Below are 23,080 nucleotides of genomic sequence, written 5' to 3' on the forward strand. Positions count from 1 at the left end.
TTTAAGGGTCATTTACTATTAATAACTGTGAAGCTGCTGGAAAAGGTTCGAGGAAAAAACAAAGCAATGGGTGCAAATGTCTGCCTGATTGACCTTCTGTGGTAGTTTTCAAAAATAACTTGAAATGATCAAACTAATACTGTAAAACTCAGCTTTTCCATACTGTATATAATTGTTTAACATCCTTCGTGGCACTGAGATTAAAATACATTGTGTTAAACTACAGTTGTGTATCACACACATGATAATAAATAAAGCAATACAAAAATAAAGCTACGGTCACACCGGGCTTTGTGTGTGCGAAATTCTGTCGTGCGGCGCTGCGAAAAGGGGCGGGATTAAACAAGCTTATTAGACATTTAAAAAAGCAAGCCATTGCTCCATGTTTTACATTTTTGCCCAGAGAGGTCCTGTTTTGATCCTCGACTGGTCTCATGCAGTCAAGGGATGCGATTTAGCAGGTTAGAGTTCACAAGCTTGAACTTTGCAACACAGCAACCTGCGAAACTTAACGCATGACCCCGCGTTTCCGGTCTGACGCATTCGCGTGCGTATGAATGGAAGTCTATGGGAAGAAAAGTCAAGTGTGACCGCACCTTAAGACGTATATTAAAAAGGTTCTACAAATGAAACATTTGTCAGTGACAATAATACTGATGGTATTACACAATATACACATGCATAAACTCAAAAGGAATAAACATTTAAAAATACAATGAACTTAATAATACTTGTAAGGTCTGCTCGCAATCAAATAAAACATTTTAATCCTATGCGCCTTTTCCAAAGTGCTGCTTTCATTGTGCACTTCACAGTCTTATTACAAATGGTCTGCATGAAGAATTCTTTTCATCTGTAGGGCCGTGAACCTGCAAAATGACTCATTTACTCACACTCAAGTGGTTCTAAACGGAGTTTATTTTTTCTGTTGAACTCAAACGAAGAGAATATTGGACACTGATTACTTCCATAGAAGGAAAACCAAATACTATGGTCGTCCACCTCGCTCAACATTCTTCAAAATATCTTCATTTGTACTCAACAGAAGAAACCGATTTAGTGGAGGGGAGTAAATGATGTCCTATGGTTACTATATTACTTCATCCTTTATCTTGCACCTAACTGCTTTGTATTCATAACATGGTTTGGCTATTTATTTGATCATGTTTGATTCCAAACACAATAATAAAAGTAGTGATAATAGCTGAACTTACATTAAATATCAAAAACAGCCAAACATTTTTTGACAAAGAATTGTTCAAATTTGGATTGATTTAGTTTGGTAGGGCTACATACAGCTATGGAAATAATTAAGAGACCACTTGAAATTTCTCAGTTTCTCCAGATATTTTTGATTTATAGTTATGTGTCATGCATTTATTTTATTTAAAACTACCGCAAATGATCGATTTAATGTTTTTACCAATTACAAAGTTTTACAATTGCTTTTTAAACTACACAATACCAACATTTAACTTAATAAAAATCATTAAAAGTCAAATAAAATTCATGTGGACTCTTAATTGTTTCCACAGGTTTTTGCTTTACTGTTGTATAGTTTAATCTGCAATATTCATCCAAATTAGGCTAACTGAAATGGAAACATTTTCTAAACATCGAAAATGAGCTATAATGCTGTGCCATTTCAGATTATCGCAGGTAGAGGGCAGTGTCATGTGTTTTTGTCCAGTGTTTCCCAACCGAGTTCCAAAAGGCACACCAACAGTACACATTTTCAACCCTTTACTATTCAAACACACCTGAATCAACTCATCAGAACATTAGAAGAGACTCCAAAACCTGAAATGAATGGGTCAGATAAGGGAGATGGTTGTGGCTAGATCAGATATGGTTGCAGTCGAAAGTTAACAAGAATTATTTTATATTATTTATTAAATTTTCCATTTATTCTATTTTAATAACATCTATCCCCACCCCAACCCTAAACCCAACCATCACAATACTGTAAAAACAGTAGTTGTACAAAGTATTATTTGTTATTTATTAAATTACCTAATAAATTGTATTTTATTTACATCTACCCCTACCCCAACCCTAAACCCAACTGTCACAGTACTGTGCAAATATTAATTATTGTTATACAGCGTCACAAAAACGATGCTATATTGTTGTGCGTATCCACAGCTGTATCCTATCTAGACTTAACCATAGGAGACATCCAAAATACGTACTGTTGGTGTGCTTCCAGAAACAGGGTTGGGAAACACTGCACTCGTTAAATCTGCTGGATTGGGTTTTGACCAATATTTAGGGCTTATTTTACCGGTAGCTTCTAGATTGTCCACAGTGTAACTGTTGAGCACTGTTAATATTTGTGAATGGCACTTACAGCTTGGCGGTCTTGCATAAGGCTGTGGGTGTGCAGTTCCTCAGAGCATCTCCTATGACAGGGGTGTCAATCTCAGTTCCTGGAGGGCCGCAGTCCTGCACAGTTTAGTTCCAACCCAACTCCAATATACTTGAGCTGCGGTCACACTGCACTTTTCTCCCCATAGACTTCCATTTATACGTACGCAAATGCGTCAGACCAGAAACGCAAGCTGTTACGACAAGTTTCGCAGTTCGCTGCATTGGAAAGTTTAAGCTTGGTGAATTCTGACCTGCGAAAATCACATGATTGTGTGAGACCAATCGAAGATCAAAACATGACCTCTCTGGACAGGAATTTAAAACATGGACCAATAGCTTGCTTTTTTAAAATGTCTAATCATCTTGTTTAATCCCGCCCCTTTTCCCAGCGCTGTACAACAGAATTTTACATGCTCAACCTCTAGTGTGACCGCTGCTTTACCTGTAGTTTTCAAATAAGCCTGAAGGACTCAATTAGTTTGAGCAGGTGTGTTTAATTAGAGCTGGAACTAAACTGCAGAGCTGCGGCCCTCCAGGAACTGAGTTTGACTCCTGTGTCCTATGAACATCGACTGACACGTTACACGCACATATAAAATCAAACAACACGTGAGAAACTGTCTTTCAGTTTCAAATGACAAACACTGAAGATTGTGAAAAGTATTATTTCTTTTTTTTTGTTTTCAAACAGTTTCCAACAAATATTTTGGAGTGCTTATAAAATGTATATTCTCAGTACATTTAGGAATATTTACTTACAATTTTTGTGATTTAAATCTCAACGATTCAATTGATAAATGACAACAAGCATTCCTATGTATATTTTCATAATTAATGATTTAAAACAACTCACTAGTGAAGTGCATCTCATGTCCTTCTAAGGCAGACAAACAATCATATGGGAAAACAAGGCAATGCTAATGACGCTTGCCTGAGTAACGAGACAAAAAAAGTCAAATAAATACTGAATGTTATTTAAACTTGAGGCATAAGTATCTGCGGTCAATCTCACAAAGAAATGTCCAGGCCATATTTCACCCCAAAAACAAATCCAAAAAGAGGATTTATTATTATTTGCGTTTTTTGCATGAACAGAAAAAAATGAGCATATTTTGACAAGATTTTGACAATTAAATATTATATTAACGTGCCTTAAGTATGAGAACCATGTCTCATTTAATTTTATTATAGGCTGGGCGATACGGCAAAAACAATCTTGATAAGTCTTTTCTATATTAATGATAATGAGATTATATATATATATATATATATATTATATATATATATATATATATATATATATATATATAATATATATATACACATATATATATATATATATATTATATATATATATATATATATAGTATATATATAATATATAGATATACACATATATGATATATATATACATATATATATATATATAATATATATATACATATATATTGATATACATTTTAATTGCTTCCACTTGTAAAAGAGTAAACAAATCCACAAAAATTAGAGGTTCATTAATAATAATAATAATAATTCCTTTTTATATAGCGATTTTTTCTGGATGCTCAAAGCGCTTTAGCACATGGGGGAATCTCCTCATCCACTACCACTGTGCAGCATCCACCTGGATGACGCACACAGCAGCCATATTGCACCAGACCGCACCCACACAACAGTTGGTTGGGTGGAGAGGAGACCAAAGTGATGAAGCCACTTATCATATAGGGATGGTTAGGAGGCCTGATTGACAGTGGGCAAATTTGGCCAGGATACCAGGGGTTAAACCCTACTTTTTTTTTAAGGACATCCTGGGATTTTTAACGACTAGAGTCGGTACCTCAGTTTAATATCTCATCCAAAAAACGGCACTCACTGAGCAATATAGAGTTCCCTTCACTTTACTGGGGGCATTAGGACCCACACAGACCGCAGGTGCGCGCCCCCTGCTGGCCTCACTAACACCAATTCCGGTAAAAACAAAAGTTAAAAATCACATTACTTTTTTTAATGCGCATACTGAAATTTGTTCGGTAAAAGTGTTTCCATCGTAGTTTATTGCGCATCTTTTCTTATCGAACTAAAAGTTTATCCTACTAAGCTTATCGGTGTGCATACGTTTTTTTGATGCTCATTTGCAAAATTGATGCGATTCTTGACCATCAACCGTTTTTATGCGCTATCCAAAATAGGATAGGTGGGTGGAAATGTAGCTATTGTTATAGGTAGGGCTGCACAATATATCGTTTCAGCATCGATATCGCAATATGCGAGTCCGCAATAGTCACATCGCAGGGATCTACAATGTAGTCGGGATTATTGTTGATCAGACATTAGTTAACAACATAGTGGAGTCTTTTCAAATTTACCCTTAGACTGAAGGTTTATTATTTGCATGTGTTTTTAGCAAGCATTTCAAGCTAATTTAAGCCATTTGGGCACAATAAATTAAATGTTTGTAGCTTAAAGATTAAATGTACATTATATAATTATTTACTCAATGAAATGATACATTGTGTTGGTGTTTCTTCTCATACAGTGATTATTTAATGTCTGTTCTGAATACTGTTTGACTCTGCAGAAAAATCATATCAATAAATAAATAAAAAATAAATCATTGTTATTTTTATCTTTTCTTTGTTGTATTGAACTTTGCTTGTCATTTAAAAAATTAGCCTATATTTTATGCAGATATGCTCCCTTATAGCTAGTAATAAATCCCAATTTGATCTAAGTCATCTGGTAAAATTGCGGGATGCACGGTGGCGCAGTGCCTCATAGCAAGAAGGTCGCTGGTTTGAGCCTCGGCTAGGTCAAATGGCATTTCTGTGTGGAATTTGCTCCCCGTGTTCACGTGGGTTTCCTCTGGGTGCTCCGGTTTAGGTGAATTGGGCATGTGAATTAGGTAAGCTAAATTGTCAGTAGTGTATGTGTGTGAATGATTGTGTATGGATGTTTCCCAATGATGGGTTGCAGCTGGAAGGGCATCCACTGCGTAAAACATATGCTGGATAAGTTGGTGGTTCATTCCGCTGTGGCGACCCCAGATTAATAAAGGGACTAAGCCGAAAAGAAAATGAATGAATGAATGGTCAAATTGCATTTACATTGCAATATAGGCCATTTCAGTGTGGTCATGTCATTGGCCCATGAACATTTGCTGCTTATCAAACTTGTTTCATAACTGAAACAAGAGACAATTCAATCATAACCTAATGTTAAAAAAACTATTATAACATTATTCATCAATATGTGGCTCTTTTTGGATTCTCAGAAGCTGTAAGAATTAAAAATGTAAAACAGGAAATATGTTGGGACGTTTGTTTTAGTTGACATCCCTCCAGATGGTCTGTATATCGCAGTAAATGAAAATCTAGCATGTCAGTTTTTTCCAATATCGTGCAGCCCTAGTTATAAGCATAGATTTGATTGCGATTTGATATCGTTTATCAGCCCAACACTATTTTATTATTAAAAACTGCATTATTCAAACATAGGCATGAATAAATGAAACATATTTACAATAGATCTGTACAAATGTTTAAAGCTGGGAAAATAACTGAAAAGTGTTTAATTATCATTAAAATAACGCCTGTGACGCTCCTAAAATATGCTTGTTCCTTTTGTGGGGGGGTGAAATATGACCCTCCTTGACAGTTTTGATGAGAATCACCCCTGTAGTAAAACCAGTTTATAACCTGCAGTGCAGAATTTTTAAAGCTTTGTTTTTTCAAAACTTTTCTTAAAATACTGAATTTTCGTAAACTTCATTGGCAATATAAAGGTATAGAAATCTTGACTGTTACAGAGCAACGGAAAACACGTGAACACTGAGATAAACTGACATACCTGGACCGGGCCGGATCAGTAACGGAACAAAGCCAAAACAACCGAGTCCTATGAAGTCTAGTTGTGTTGGGAGTTTCTCCTATTTTTTCTTTTTTCCTTCTCTCCAACAAGGAATCATTGTTTTCTGTAAATCAGGCACACCTGGGATTTATACACAGTAAAGAGCTGAGGCTTCACAGCAAATTCAATCCTCAGTTTCCACCTCCATGTTTTCCTCATTATTAGTGAAAACCGTGTCCTCCCTCGTTTCCTCCGTCTCCACATTTTCCCCAAGCTCCAGCTCCATTATCATTCCTCCATCCTCCGTCTCTTCTTCCACTCCGCTCTCTTCCTCATCCTCGTATTCGTCTCCTATCTGCACCACTCTGATGTCGCTCATGTCCAGGGCTGATGAATCGTCTTCCTCCTCCTCCTCTTCCTCATCGCTCTCTCTCTCGTCTGAGTCGGGCTGTGATGGAGGAGTGGTGGAGGTGCTGATCTGTTCGGGCAGCTCCTGTGTTTCCCTCTTGCAGTAGGAGTATCTGTGGTTCATGTGTTGGGAGTAAGAGCCCGAGTGGGAGAAGCGTTTCCCGCATTTGTCACACTGATAGGGTTTCTCTCCGGAGTGAAGGCGCGTGTGCTCGATCAGGTGGTGCTTGTGTTTGAAGGCTTTATTACAGATGGAGCACTCGTGCGGACGCTTGCCTGGGGATGATAATGGGGCAATATGGTGAGTAGACTTCACATAACTGATATCCAGTTATTCAGGATATCGTGATCATGAAAATCCGCAATATTCATTCATTTTCCTTCAACTTAGTTGCTTATTTATCAGGGGTTACCACAGCAGAATGAACCGCCAACTATTCCAGAATATGTTTTATTCAGCGGATGTCTTTCCAGCCGCACCCTAGTACTGGGAAACACCCATACACACTCACATTCAGACACACTAATACACTACGGCCAATTCAGTTCATCCAATTCACCTATAGCGCATGTCTATGGACTGTGGGGGAAACCCACGCCAACACGGGGAGAACATGCAAACTCAACACAGAATGCAAACTGATCCAGCTGAGACTCAAATCAGCGACCTTCTTGCTGTGAGGTGACAGTGTTAACCACTGAGCTACCTTGCTGGCGTTAAAAATTACATTTTTAAATAAACAGTTAAAGGTTTTATTGAGATGGATTGGATGGGTGTTAATGGCCAGATTGGGTAGCTATACAGTTAAAGGCAGAATTGTTGGTCCCCCCCAACCCCTCCCCCCTTTAATTTGTCTTTCTTTTTTAAATATTTCCCAAATGATGTTTAACAGAGCAAGGAAATTTTCACAATATGTCTGATAATATTTTTTCTGCTGGAGAAAGTCTTATTTATTTTATTTCGGCTAGAATAAAAACCATTTTTAATAAAAAAAAAACAAAACATTTTAAGGTCGAAATTATTAGCCCCTTTAATCTTCAGAACAAACATCGTTATATCATAACTATATAATTACCCTAACCTGCAGTTAACCTAATTAACCTGTTAAGCCTTTAAATGTCACTTTACGCTGTATAGAAGTGTCTTGAAAAACATCTAGTCAAATATTATTTATTGTCATCATGGCAAAGATCAAATAATCAGTTATTAGAAATGAGTTATTAAAACTATTATGTTTAAAAAACAGTGTTGAAAAAAAATCTGCTCTCCGTTAACAGAAATTAGTGGGAAAAAATAAACATGGGGGGCTAATAATTTGACTTCAACTGTACATGAATACAGGAAAATTAGAACCTGTTTAAAAAAAGATTTAAGACCTACCACGCAATTGTTTCAGTAATCTAAGGACTTTTTAGGCCTAAAATTTTTGTTTTTAAGATTGAAGCCGTTTTAAGACCCTGCAAACCACTGAAAACACTGAGAATGATAATTATTAAACTTTAAATATAGACTAAATGACTGCTTTCTAAGAATATTCACATTTCGTCTGCAGTGGTGTTTTAAGATCATTTCTTAGTTACTAATACTTAATTTGTAATCAATTTATGTCTGATTTTAACATTGAGTTCATAACTGATTTATTGACCACTGTATATAAACAACATTAACACTTAAAAGTAGAAGAGGACTGGAATGTATTGTGCATATACACATACAAATCTTTTAAAAATATGTCTTATTGAGCTTATTCTTCATGTATGAGCGGGTGCAGCCATGGAATCTTTTTGCCTCTCATTGACTTCAAATGATATTATACAAAAAACAGCTTGTTATGCTGCTTGATGGTGCAAACTGACATTTTTCATCTTATTTTATTCTACTTTAATAAAGTCATGAACAAACTTGTTTGTAGAGCAAATAGTTTGATCAGTTTCTTCGTTTATTATTCCTAGTCATTTCTCCATAGGCAGCTGAATCGGAAGTTCTAAAACAATCACAAAAACATGTGCACTTCGCATTTTAGAATAAAGTTCTAACTAGCAAGAGTTAAATCTTGGACATTTATTTTGGCTGAAAACAAAAAGGCATCTAATTACAGAGACATGGTTGCCAATAATGGAATGTTGTGTGCAGAAAAATGGCCAGCAGATGCGATGTTGCATCAGATGTTTTGTGTGTTCTAGCTTTTCTAATGCTAGCAGGTGTTGCTGGCTATGGTCATGTCTGGAATCGGTGTTTACGTGACCAGAAAAGCCACAAAGGCTTCTACATACTCTCACTTCAAACCCAGATGCTATATTTTTTATACATCACTTAATTATTTACTACAGTAGTCAAACATCTGATGTGGATCAAAAGATTTTAAAGTTTGTCCTAAGAGAAGAATGGGTGCTGCTAACTGGGCAGCATGGTGGCTCAGTGGTTAGCACTGTCTCCTCACAGCAAGAAGGTGGCTGGTTTGAGTCCCAGCTGGGCCAGTTGGCATTTCTTTGTGGAGTTTGCGTGTTCTCCCCATGTTGGCATGGGTTTCCTCCAGGTGCTCTGGTTTCACCCACAGTCCAAAGACATGCGCTATAAGTGAATAGAATGAACTTAATGGGCCGTAGTGTATGAATATGTGAATGAGAGATTGTATGGGTGTTTCCCAGTAGTGGGATGCGACTGGAAGGGCATCTGTTGTGTAAAACATGCTGGAATAGCTGGCGGTTCATTCCGCTGTGGCGACCCCTGATAAATATGGGACTAAGCTAAAGGAAAATGAATGAATAAATGTCGACACATTATGCTGTGGTCACACTGGGCTTTTCCTCCCATAGACTTCCATTCATACGCACGCCAATGCGTCAGACGGAAACGCAGGGTCATGCGTTAAGTTTCGGCAGTTCACTGCGGTGCACAGTTGGTGAACTCTGACCTGCAAAATCGCATCACTTGACAGCGTGGAGACCAATCGAGGATCAAAACATGACCTCCCTGGACAGAAATTTAAAACATGAAGCAATCGCTTGCTTTTTAATGTCGAAACAAATTGTTTAACCCCGCCCCTTTTCGCAGCGCCGCACGACAGAATTTCGCACACACAAAGCCCGGTGTGACCGCAGCTTTAAGCATCTAAAAACTGTATATCACATGTCATTCAGTTTGTGTTTACATACCTGTGTGTTCATACTTGTGTCGCAGCAGTGAACTGCTCTTCTGGAAGATTTTGTCACACAGATCGCAGGCGTACATGCCACTGGAGAATCTTCCTCCTCCTCTTTATGACGTGCATTTCTTTCTTCATCGTTCTGCTCCTCTGATGTGCAGTCAGAAGTGACGTCGGACCATATGCTGCAGGAGAGAAACATGCAGCAAATGAGAGGAAATTACCAAAGTTTGTACAGACAAATTCACGACTTTTCCCTGACTCTGAAAGAGCAAAATCTGACTTTGTGATTCTGTGATTGAACAAAAGTTATGTTCGCATTTAACAGTTTAGTTCCAGCTCTAATTAAACACAGCTGATCAAACTAATTGAGTCCTTCAGGCTAGTTTGAAACCTGCAGGTAAAGCTGCGGTCACACTAGAGTTTGAGCTTGCGAAATTCTGTATTACAGTGCTGCGAAAAGGGGCGGGATTAAACAAGAAGATTAGATGTGATTAGATGGAAGTCTAGGGGGAAAAGTCCTGTGTGACCGCAGCTTAAGTGTGTTGAAGCAGGGTTGAAACTAAACTGTGCAGGACTGCGTCCTTTCAGGAACTGAGTTTGACACCCCTGATTTAGAGCACAGGTCTCGAACTGGATTCCTGGAGGGCCACAGCTCTGCACAGTTTTGCTCCAACCCTAATCAAAAACAGCTGATCAAGATGTTCAAGACCACTAGAGACTATTAAGCAGGTGTGAGTTGGAGGTGGTTGGAGCTGAACTCTGCAGAGCTGCAGCCCTCCAGGAATTGAGTTTGAGACCACTGATTTATGGTCATGTATAAAATAGGATGTGATAGGCTTTATATGATTATATGAGATGAACAATTTCAGTGTTTCTCAATGTTCTCTTTATACAAATTATAAAGTCCAGTGGCTTGAGGTCAAAAAAGTAATGGAAAACTAAGATGTGTAAAATGTGTGTATATTTATAAACAGCACAAGAAAAGCTGCAAATATTGGCAGGAATTTATCAAATTTGCTGCAAAAATCTGTCATTTTTTACTGTAGTAATCAGAAATTTTGATAAATGGGAGGTAAAAATTTAAATGACAAACAAAAAATAGCAGATATTCCATAACTATATATAATATAAATAAAATTCCCTGACTACAATGTCTGGAATAGACTTTTAAAAAAGTCTATTATATACAGGAAACTAGGGCTGTGTTATGAGTGGCGTTCACTCCTGCCCATAATTATTACTTTCAATTAATTTTGTTTGTCCTTTTTCCTTTTCAGTTTTGTTAGTTGATTTGGTGACGTCAGACTTTTAAAACCGAAGGAAGCGGACTTCTCGCTCTCACTCACTCCTTCATGCCAACACAGTTTCTGACAGCTTTGTTGTTGTGTTCTCCTTTATGCTTTCTTTTTGACATTTGTTTGGAGTGGGGTGACCCAACCTGCTTTAGGTTTGTTTGGTTGTTATTTACAGGGTTTCTGCAGGTTTCATCATGTCAAATTGAAAACATTTTAACACCATAATGAATGAAATTTTAGTCTTATACAGGGCTAATCACTAATGATTATTTCTAATGGATATTTTTTTGCTTCCCACAAAAACAATCAAATGTAATTATTTCTTAGCGACATACTTTAACGTGTTAAAACAAAACTGGTTGTATACACTATTAACATAATATTACTTTTTTTATGACAAGTTAAACATTATTAAAAGTATATTTATTGTGGAGGCATTTACATAAATAATCAAAAATATATATTTGTTGGCTTGTTTGTTTTGCATTTGTTTGGTCCAAAATGATTGAGTATAACTTCTATTCAACCTAATGCATTTCTGTTATAAAGCCTTAAGTTTCATGCCTATTTATATTAGATAACATAAAGGGATAAGATGCTGTTATTATCACGAGGAACTGTGTAATTGTTTTTCTTTTACTTTATTAAGATGGATTGTTGGTGATTGAATGGATGTCGGCCTGATTGGGTAGCATTACTTGGACAGAAAAATTAAGACCTGTTTAACATTATTTAAGACCTACAAGACTATTTTTTCAGCGAATTTAAGGCCTAAATTTTGTTTTTGAAATTAAGACTTGTTGGGCTCCCCATCTCTTTTCATTTTAGTAGGTTATGTTAATAAATAATTTAGCAGGAGCACATTGGGTGTTGTTTATTTATGTTGCATTGTTTTATGATCACAAGTCTTATCCTCGTGATTGGGGGCTCGTCCAAGATTGTAACAAGCTGCTTGTTGGAAAAATGGGACATTGTGATATTTTGTTTTGCTGCTATATATATTGCGATATGAATGTAATTTCACCAGATGATTTGGATAGCTCAATTTGGAAAGAATGCATTATTTAATTTGACTGGTCAGATCAATTCTTTTTCAATGTAGTGCATCTGCGTAAAATATGCTGAATTACAAGCATATATAAATACAACAGAGCGAGAATAAAAGTTCAATAAACAGTGCTTATGGTTTTCTGACCAGTCTAACAGTATTCAAACATAGAAATTAAACAATCAAACATAAAATAACATGATCATCATTGTATAATTTAATACAATAATATAAAGATAATTACTTTATCTTTTAACCGATAATAAATAATCTATTGCGGACACACACATTGCAATATCGATGCTCAAACAATTCAGCTCTAGTAGGAACCCCGAGACTCTCCAATATCAGTGTGTGTTGAGCTTACCGGACTGTTGTTGAGTATAACCATGGACTTTTTCTCAGTCAAGGCATTATTGGGTGCCTCGGTACTGTTGTAGGTGTAGGTGAGCTGTGGGATGAGTATTGTGCGTTTGTTTCCGGATATTGCAGAGCTGATGCATGGAACACCGCCTGGCTCTGCTATGGCCACCAGCGTTGGCAATGACGCGGACACAATGTTTAATGGCCCCGTGCCACCCTGTGCCACATAGATGGTGTTGCCTGCCAGAGTTTGCTTCTTGAGGCTGCTGAGGTTGAGGGGCTCTTTTTGGGTGGAGACAGGCAGCTTGGTGGTGCCGGGTGGAGTGGAGCTGGATTTAGGAAGCGAGAGGTCCAGCGGTTCACACTGCAGCTCCTCTTCCACCTCTTCTGTCTTCACAATGACCAGATCATCGGTGGAGACACTGGCTGGAGGAGATGCGGGGGAGGCGGAGCTTCTGTTCTGCTCCTCATCTGAGGGGCTGGAGTCAGGGGGAGGAGTGGGAGTGCGGGTGTCTTGAGTTGAGGTTGGTTCTTGAGACTCAGGAGATGGCGGTGTTTTCTTGGTCACATAACAGAGAAAGATTACTTGAGTTTAGTAAAGACTCATTCATTTTCAAAGCAATAATGTTAACTTTACAAAACTTCTTATGCTTAACAAGATTATTGCATACATTTAAGTCCCTGATTGTGTTTTTTGTCCTATATTTGTGGTTAAGCTTTACTATTAACATTTTTTTGCATCCACATTTTTGCTGAGGGGAACATGTCAGAAATCTCTGCTGTGTTGAGATTTAGGGAATATTGCAATTGCACTTTACCTCATTCAAACACAATACTTCAATCAAGCTGATGGGAATAAGCTCAAGGCTGGTTTATACTGCATCGAGTGATCACTATGACCCATGGAGATTGCCTTGCGCGTAGCCGTGCATTTTTACTTTTGCGTGCTGTTTGTGTTGCTCTGCAATAAGACTTCTGAAACGCTGGCTGGCAGTAGGTTTTTATGTCCCTCTGGGTTGAGTTTCTCCGGGGTTTTTTGCTGTTTTCTGAACACTACCTTAATGTACAAGTAGCTAAAGCTTGCTCATTTATAGGCAGGAACCGGCGGACGTGCAACAACTTTATTCATAAGGTAAACACAAAACAAAAGTTTGCATCTGGGAGCTCCTTCACAGGTCTCCACACTTGTAAACACTCGCTCTACTGGGCTCGCGGCTTATGGCACTGCCCACCATAATCAACCCTGTGACAACTCGTATTCTCTCTGTCAATGACAATTGGCACAGAGATCTTTAAATCTCAAGCGCCAACAGTAAGAGATCAGCTGCTGTTTGTTTGACGTTTGGCGTGTTGTCTGTTTTGTGGTGTCCGTATGTTTTAACTTGATACTAATGCTGACTTTGAGTAGACCTGCTGGAACAATCTGTTGTTAAAGTTCTGTTGTTTGTAATATCGGAGTTCATGACTGATGTCGTGTGTCATGCACATTTTAGCCTGCTAATACATTGCACAATGACTTGCAGACAAAGGAGACCTGGAAAAGCATAGTAAGTCGCATGACATGCATACCTTGCCCACAAGATTATTGATGATAGACACGCTAGTTTAGCGAAGTGCACTAATTTGTATTATAGTTTTTTAGTTAGAGTAAGTTCAGGGCGCATCTGCACTAAAGACTTTTCATGTTATTTTCTAATTTAGAGGATTGGGAGGAGATTATGAAAATATTTTTGTTATATTTCTTTTTTTTTAGTTTTCTAGCTCAACTTTTAGTTCTCTCTTCCATTTGTTTTGATTTTTCAAAACTATTATTATATTATTATTGTTTTTAAATATATGGATTGTGTGAGCAATAACTCTTTTGCGGTGCTTACTTGTTTTGTGTTTCTCTTGCCACCTTTACCATTAGTATATTCTTTTGGTGATCTCAATGTTACTCTTTTTCTAGACATATTTTCATCAAGCGTCATAACATCTGGGACATCAAGATATTTAACTAGAATATTTATTTATTATTTTAAGATCAATTAAGATAAGAAAATATTATACTAATTATACCAATTCTTGGGGCCAGTGTTGGAAAAAGTTACTTTGAAAGTTATGCATTACAGTATCGAGTTACTCTCCAAAAAAGTAACTAGTTGCGTTACTTAGTTAATTTTTTATGGTAAGTAATGCGTTACATTACTTTTGAGTTACTTTTGCATTACTGTTTATTACCTATCAGTGACTTGATATCTTTCAGGATTTGTTTTTCCTTTCTTTTTTTTAATAGAGGAGCTTTGCAATTAACAACACACTATAACCTACACCTACATTTACCTTTAAAAAAACACAAAATTCTTTCAGAATAATGTTATCTGAGAACTTCCTCACCACAGAGCTCTACATGCCGTATAAAGTGATTATTGACAGTTTAAAGCAATCTGTGTGCTACTTTAGTACTATTTGTCTTAAGTAAAATCACTGTCCATTGAGACCATAATCCCCTCTTCCTTATCTTCAATGCGTACACAATAATGAACACATTCTCTCATTGACTGAGTGATTCATTGTGACTACTTTAATTCAGCAATTTATCATTCATTTATCATTATCATTTATCAACTCAAATATTATAATTTGTTTTAAGAAATGCGTTATTTTACTCGTTACTTTGTTCATTTCTTACGTGTTAGTTGTAATGCGTTACCCCCATCACTGCTTGGGGTATTCCTAATACTTACACTTATATATTTATTGTCAGACAAACCTAATGATTGTATCAGGCCTATTTCAAACACTTGTACCTACCTTGTTTTTCGAGTTGCCAGTAGCCTGCAGCAGTATCCTTTTGGAGCGCATTTTCTGGTACCACTTGCTGACCGCCTCCAGGGGAGTTTGACCGTCTTGGCGACCTGAGCCAGCTGCTCCTCTGTGGGCTCCGGGTTCTGACTGTAGGCCTTCAGAAGAGGAAGGAGGCGTTCTGCTGCACCACTCTTATCCTTATCCAGGAGAGAGGTGAGTGAGATGGTGGTAGGCGACGCTTTGGCATTACTCTCTTTACTCTCTAGCATTTTACGTTTACCCGGACAGCTGTCACAAAGCAGACAGTACGCATAATTATGAAAGTTATCTCCACACGAGACGCCGCTGTGAACCGTTCCAGAGCACGAGACTTCATTAGTTTTTGATGCTGTTTCTGTTTCTTCTTCTTCATATTCATCTGCCTGCATCTCGTCCTCTCCTTCACTCTGTATTTCTGGTTCAGATTTGGATGGGGAGTCCGGTTCGGTTTTGATTTGGATTCCTAGTGGTGCCGTCAAGTTTTGCTCTTCACAATTTTCAGTATTTTCAGTCTCCTTCGTTTCCTCAGTTGGTGCGTTTGTAGTCTTTTCCGGGGTTGATTTTAACTCCGTGGCCTGCGTGTTGGCATTGGTGACTGGCATTTGGCGGACCACGAGGCTCTGTGACCCGTCTGCCCTCCTCACCAACAGTAACGTTTGATGGGTGAGTTTTGGTTGTGCCGCTCGGGCTTGAACCAGCCTGGCGGCCTGTGCGGGGGTTATCTTGATTATAGACGGTGTTTTGTTGAGGTTTCCCATTTGGACTGGTTTTATGATGTTTACCTGTGTGGGTTTAGCAGTTCCTGATGCTTGGTTTTCAGTCGAGCTGGACTGAACCGAATGAACCTGCACCACTTTCGGCTGTGCGACATTAGACGTTGTGGAATTTGTCTGCGTCACATTAGTTTGCCCCACAGTGGGCTGTGTTGTGTTTACTTTTACAGTGTTGAGTTGTCGGTCTAACTGGGGGTTGTAGTTGATGATTATTTTGGGGTTTCCGTCTTGTCCCACAACTGGCAAAGAGATAGCGGAGATCACCTGCGGCTGCGTCTGTGACTGTGTCTGCTGTGGTTGCAACACAACAGCTTGTGTCTGCGTTGGAACTTGCCCTACGATTTTAGCACTTGTTCCGTTTGCATTGGTGCTAGTGACCATTTGCCTGATGACATTGCTATCCATTGCCACATTCAGCGCGTTCTGTAAGTCACTAAGGTTGATGCTGATTGGCTGGACCAGCCCGACTGTGGGCAGGACCAATGTTTGGAGGACGCTCTGCGGAGCCACGACTCCATTGGTTGTGGTGGCAGCCATGGCAGGAGTGGCTGAGGCAGGTTTGGGTTGGTGTTCTACAGGCTCCTGTTTGATCTGTTTGAGGGTGAGCTGTTTTTGCGGAGGCTTGTTGGTAATGTTCACCACCTTCTCCCTCAGAAGGATGTGAGTTGGGCGGGGAATGGTTATAGTCGTTTTCACTCCAGGTGTACGAGTGACGCCGATCACGCTTGAACACTTCTTACTGCTGATGTGAGAACTGTAGGATCCCGAATGTGAGAATCGTTTTCGACAGTTGGGGCACTCATACGGCTTCTCACCTAGATAAACACAAAGATGAAGAAGTCGTTAATAGACGGTAATGTAAAAAAAAATATTGTCTGAAAAAAAAGATTAAGCAAGCTGGGATATAATATGTTGATTAACAGTGGCTCATAAAGAGTGTAATAACCAGAGTTGGGTGTAACGTTTTTCACAGTAACACATTACTGTGTGCTAATTACATTTTTGAGGAACGCAGTAATGTAATGAATTCAGGGCTCAACAATAAGGACTTCCCTATGCCCCGGGGCCATCGAGAGAGATGTTTGGGACAGTAGAGAGAATCATTACTGGCCCGATCAGGCCAGTGCTGCCTTGTCACAAAATTTTTATTTGCCTGCGACTATTTGTCAACTGCGTGCAAATACAGTCTTAAATCGAGAAACAATTTGTGTTATAAGGTCTTTGAATGCTACCATTTCTATGAAGTCATAAACACCATATTGCTTCTTGGTTCCTTTTATCTGATTGGATGTTGTGAGCACGTTCTTTTTTTTCCAAAACCTGGTAAAAACCAGTACAGTGAAGGGACTGCAACACAACGGTAACAGCAAATTATGAGGCTAAAAGAAAACGTCTGTTTCTAATGTTGTCGTACAACACGACGAAAAATATGAAGTGATGTTTTGTAGTTTTCCGCTACTTTTAAGTCAGCCACCTTTTGTTTTACAATAAAATACCTGCACATTTTTCATACTGCTATATTTTACTGCTAAATATTTTAACATTTAAAAAATATTTAAACTCTAGGTTCACAGACATTATTTTTGACACATTAAAATATATGACTAAGAAATAGCTATTTTTTATTTAATTTATGGGGCCAGTGAAAATTGACAGGGCAAGTAAAAATCTGAAACGCTGGTCCAGTCGGGCCAGTATAAAATGTCCTTAGCGTTGAACCCTGAAATTACATTTTAAATTTGTGTCATTTGATTACAGTTACTAAAGTCAATGCAATTGCTTTACTTGCAACACAAATACAGTTTTTAGAAGAAAAATATTTATTTTAAATCCCCTTTTCCGCTGCAACTTCAGTTAGTAAGCAAGCACTTGAACAAAAAGCAGTCTATGACAATACTCGTCACCAAGGAGGACACAGACGCCCAAAAACACGGCGGCCCAACTCAGCCTAAACAGGTTGCAGGATCGGGAGTGAAGGTATCTTCTGAATGTGAAGAGAAGCGTAGCTGCTTGTGGCAGTTCACATATCTCATCTTACACGCGCGCACATATTGGGAGTGTATATTGCATGTGTGCGCATATGGAGCATACGCAATTCCCAGGCGCACCAGTTGAAAACAGCGGGTCACGCCACAAGAACTGACCGGTCTGCATCATGCTTTGTATGGAATATACACACTTTGGTAGACTAATTACCTCAGGCAAACGCAGAACACCCAAATACTGCAGTGATTTTTCATACTCTGGATGTCAGTGGTTACAGGCATCCAGTTTTCTCCTAAATGTCTTCTTTTGTGTTAAAAAAAAAAAGACAAAGGGGTTTGGAACAAGTGAATAAGAGAATTGTAGGTTTTGGGCGATCTCTCGCTAAGTCTTTTGAATATGTCAAGCTGTTGTGATCAACCCATTGCAATGTTTTCACTGAATATTCATTAACAGAAAGAGCTGCAGTTTATTTTGTATTTTTTTATTGGTATATTTTATATGTTTTAAAAGTAATTTCTAAGTAATTAGTAATCTGATTACTTTTTACATGAAGCAAGTAGTAATCACATTACAATTGACCAGCAGTAATCAGTTATTTGTAATCGATTACTTTTTAAAGTTACTTACCCAACACTGAAAATAGCTAAACTTATTACACAGTGAAGTAAATTCTCTAAATGTGTAAATGTAAGTTTCCAGATGCTTTCTGTATGTTTGATCAAATAAATCAAGAATTGATGAGAATAAGAGTCAGATATGTTCCAAAAATGCAGAACTAAAATGATATAGGGCTACAGCAAACTATTATTTTGATTAATCTAACATTTAGAATAAACTAATAATCATTTACTCAACAAGTCACTAGGGTGGTGTAAGGGAATATATGCATAAAAGCATATGAATCTGCATTATCCATGTGTAGTATACACGCGTGCACACCTTTATCACACCATTACCATCGTGTAGAGCTCAACGCTGCGTTTAGCGACAGGAAACACAAACACACGGCAATGGTCAACAGATTGATGGCAAACAAAAGAGCATGGCTTTATTTGAGAGAGAATTGGTATCCGTTGTCGTCTGTGTGCACCCAATAGCGTGCACGTATGGGATGAAATATAATATACTGCACTTAAAGCTTTTGTAGAATTAAAAACCAAACACCTAAAACTGTATCTACAGTAGTACCATAACGTCGAACTGTGTGCTGACACGTGACTTTCTACAAGGACCATCGGGAGGCGTATAACCTAATCAAATAATGATAGTCACGACAATCAAAACAGTCCTGACTGATAAGTCTGACTTTGCTTTATTACATGCAAAATAGATGATTAACGTTACATAATTGTAATTATATGATTGCCATTGTTACTGTTTACTATTATTATTGCGTTCCCTAATATAGTCACTGCTCGAGCGGAACACGCTTCACTCACCTGGATGTTTTGGGGTGTTTCCTCTAAATTCTCCAACATGCACGATGTGCTGCAATTAAAGGCTATGTCTGCATTACACGTATTGCACATGAGAGCATTTTAAGTTTTAAGCTTCGTGAAACGTTTCCACGCGTTGTTAGTTTGGATTTGTTTGCACCCCGTGGTTATTCGCGCTGTTTTCTCTACCTGAATTGCATTCCTGAGGGTTGAATTTCACTCTAGCGCCGCAGCGGTCAAATCGCGCTATTGCAGGCTCTAACATTAGGACTACTGGACAACACGGTGTGAAATATCGACTGAAATAATAAACAAATAACTGTAACTGTAAATAAACTTGGGGAAAATGCCAGAAATGGTTCCAACTATTGACAATTACTTAATACAAATACATATGAATATACTGAAAATGGTTTCAGGTTGATCCTGCTCAATTGTAAAGGAAATGCACTAGATGGAGAGACTGACATTTAACCCAAGACTTGATTCAAAAAGTGCAACAAGTATTGAGGAACTGGACTGTTTATGTCATTAATATCGTCATTAATATGTCATTAATTCTCAACAATATTGATAACACTTTAGTTTAGGTCAAAATTCATGCTATTAACCACTGGCTTACAATCTGCCTACTATAAGATATTAATGGCTCATTAGTAGATAATTATTTCGATCTTTTTCTGCGTCTCTAACCCTACCCATAACCTAAACCCAACTTCTACCTTACTTACTATTAATGAAAAGCTAATTAGTAGTTTATTCAGCAAGTAGTGTTGGCTTGTTATACCGTGAATTGTGACCTAAACCAAACTGTTATATTTGATAATGTGCTTCAAATGTATAGTGACTTGTTTTTGTAAGCCCCATGACAACCGCTTTGCCCCGCTTTTCCCCTTCTTTCGTCTTGTTTTTTTTCCAAAATAAAAAAAAGAATTAAACTACTTTTAAAAGTATTAAACTAAACTACAGGACAACAAATAATGTTTATTATAATTTCATGTCAAATTTTTAGTTCAGCCATCAAATATCATTCAGCATTTGAAAAAGCAGCTTAAAGGGTTTTTCTTCTGATAATATAAAATATGATCAAATTCTAGATAGACAGATTTTCAAATTTCACACAACGTATTTGCACACAATATTGCGGTTATTATGGGAGCCTATTTTTAGCTCATTATGAAAAAAAAAATTAAGTGTGACAATTTTATCTCGCAATGAAACTTCTTATTTCATAGTTAAATGCTTTGTAATCCTTATGTTCCCAAAACATGAAAATACTCTCCATCACAGCTAACACATTTGCCATCATTCATTCATTCATTCATTTTCTTTTCGGCTTAGTCTCTTTATTAATCTGGGGTTGCCACAACTGAATGAACCACCACTTATCCAGCATATGTTTCACACAGTGGATGCCCTTGCCCATCACTGAGAAACCTCCATACACTCTCATAGACTACGGACAATTTAGCTTACCCAATTCACCTATAGCACATGTCTTTGGACTTGTGGGGTAAACCAGAGCACCTGAAGGAAACCCACGCCAACACGGGAAGAACATGCACGCCAACTGACCCAGCTGAGGCTCGAACCAGTGTCCTCCTTGCTGTGAGGCGACATCGCTACCCACTGCGCCCCCAGTGCTGCCCATTTGGCATCATCACTCAACATTTGTAGCAGCTACCTTCAGCGTTTAAACACAGCATGAATCTTTCTGCAACTGTACAAAGCTTATAAATATTTCAAAAAGTTATTATTTAGTTTTTATTTAGTGATTTTGATATCTTAAATTATTTATACTAGTAATCTCCAGTATAGGCGACATGGTGGCTCAGTGGTTAGCACTGTCGCCTCACAGCAAGAAGGTCACTGGTTTGAGTCCCAGCTTGGTCAGTTGGCATTTTTGTGTGGAGTTTGCATGTTTACGTGTTCGGGTGGGTTTCCTCCAAGTGCTCTGGCTTCCCCCACAGTTCAAAGACATGCGGTACAGGTGAATTGAATAAGCTAAATTGGCCGAAATAAATAAGCGTGTATGAATGTTTCCCAGTATTGGGTTGTGGCTAGAAGGGCATCCACTGCGTAAAACATGTGCTGGAAAAGTTCACGGTTCATTCCACTGTGGCGACCCCTGACATATAAAGCCGAAGGAAAATGAATGAATGAATGATTTGTGATATGTTAACCAATTATTCATACTAATTATTTCCTGTATTAAAAACATGGCTCTCTGGAACAGGCTTTCATGACCCAGGATTAAAAGGATAGTTTACCCAAAAATATAAACTCCCTCATTATTTACTCTCTCTCTTTTTTTCTGTTGAGCACAAAAAAGATATTTTGAAAAATGCTGGTTGACGGTACCCATTGACTTCCATAGTAGGAAAAAGTCAATGTCTGTGTCTCATTTCAGAGGCTGCATCCTCCGAAGTATGCATTTGAAGGGCGCTGCGTCATCGGGTCATGATGAAGGTTTCAACACAATTCTAAAGCTCCTTCAAATGCAGCCTCAAAATGCGTCCTTCGTTTCCCAGGTAATGAAGGACACATCCGGTGGATCCTTCCCAACCTCAAATATCCCAAGGTTCATTGCGCGCTGATAACGGCAGGAATTAAAAAAAAAAATCCAGGTTAAATGTATTAGCTTTATTTTACTTAGATGTCCAAACACATGTAAACAAACAGAGAGTATTAAATGTCTTAATACAAAGTGATTTTTATAGACGGTTTACATTTTTATGTGTACATGTATGGATCAAAGGAAATATACACTCACCGGCCACTTTATTAGGTACACCTTACTAGTACCGAGTTGGACCACCTTTTGCCTTCAGAACTGCCTTAATCCTTCATGGCATAGATTCAACAAGGTACTGGGAATATTCCTCAGAGATTTTGGTCCATATTGACATGATAGCATGATGCGAATATCACATTCCACCACACCTCAAAGGTGCTCTATTGGATTGAGTTCTGGTGACTGTGGAGGCCATTTGAGTACAGTGAACTCATTGTCATGTTCAAGAAACCAGTCTGAGATGATTCGCGCTTCATTAAATTTTGATGAGCCTGTGCGAATTGTAGCCTCAGTTTCCTGTGAAGTGACAGTAGTGGTACCTGGTGTGGTCTTCTGCTGCTGTAGCCCATCCGCCTCAAGGTTAGATGTGTTTCAGCATTTAGAGATGCTCTTCTACATACTTCGGTTGTAACGAGTAGTTATTTGAGTTATTGTTGCCTATTGTCTATCAGCTTGAACCAGTCTGGCCATTCTCCTCTGACCCCTAAATCCCCTTTCTTTTCCATTGTGATGCTCGGTTTGAACTGCAGCAGATTGTCTTGACCATGTGTACCTGCCTTAACGCATTGAATTGCTGCCATGTGATTGGCTGATTGGAAATTTGTGCTAACAAGCAGTTGGACAGGTGTACCTAATAAAGTGACCGGTGAGTGTTTTCCAGCTTCTGTGAACCTGGCTTTGCCTTCAGATTGCTTAAAATAACTTTTAAAATCTGTTTGAAAAAAAAAAATAACAAATTTTATTGCTGCTTATTAACAGCAACTGTTACGCTTGCTAGGTGACCCG

The 23,080-nt window shown here is 38.2% G+C and overlaps 1 protein-coding gene across 1 annotated transcript in view; it reads right to left on the reverse strand.

The window, feature by feature from the left end:
• Nucleotides 1–6,226: 6,226 nt before the first annotated feature.
• The window catches only part of zeb1a (zinc finger E-box binding homeobox 1a), a 39,366-nt gene continuing 22,512 nt past the window's right edge, over nt 6,227–23,080 (reverse strand). Inside the window, 8 exon segments of the mRNA XM_056480231.1 lie at nt 6,227–6,900; nt 9,781–9,862; nt 9,864–9,899; nt 9,901–9,955; nt 11,136–11,140; nt 12,484–13,038; nt 15,273–15,358; nt 15,361–16,893. Of these exon segments, the coding sequence (XP_056336206.1) occupies nt 6,401–6,900; nt 9,781–9,862; nt 9,864–9,899; nt 9,901–9,955; nt 11,136–11,140; nt 12,484–13,038; nt 15,273–15,358; nt 15,361–16,893 (2,852 nt within the window). The 3' untranslated portion in view covers nt 6,227–6,400.

This window comes from Danio aesculapii, chromosome 2 (genome assembly GCF_903798145.1).
Source record: "Danio aesculapii chromosome 2, fDanAes4.1, whole genome shotgun sequence".
Classification (NCBI taxonomy): Eukaryota; Metazoa; Chordata; class Actinopteri; order Cypriniformes; family Danionidae; genus Danio; species Danio aesculapii.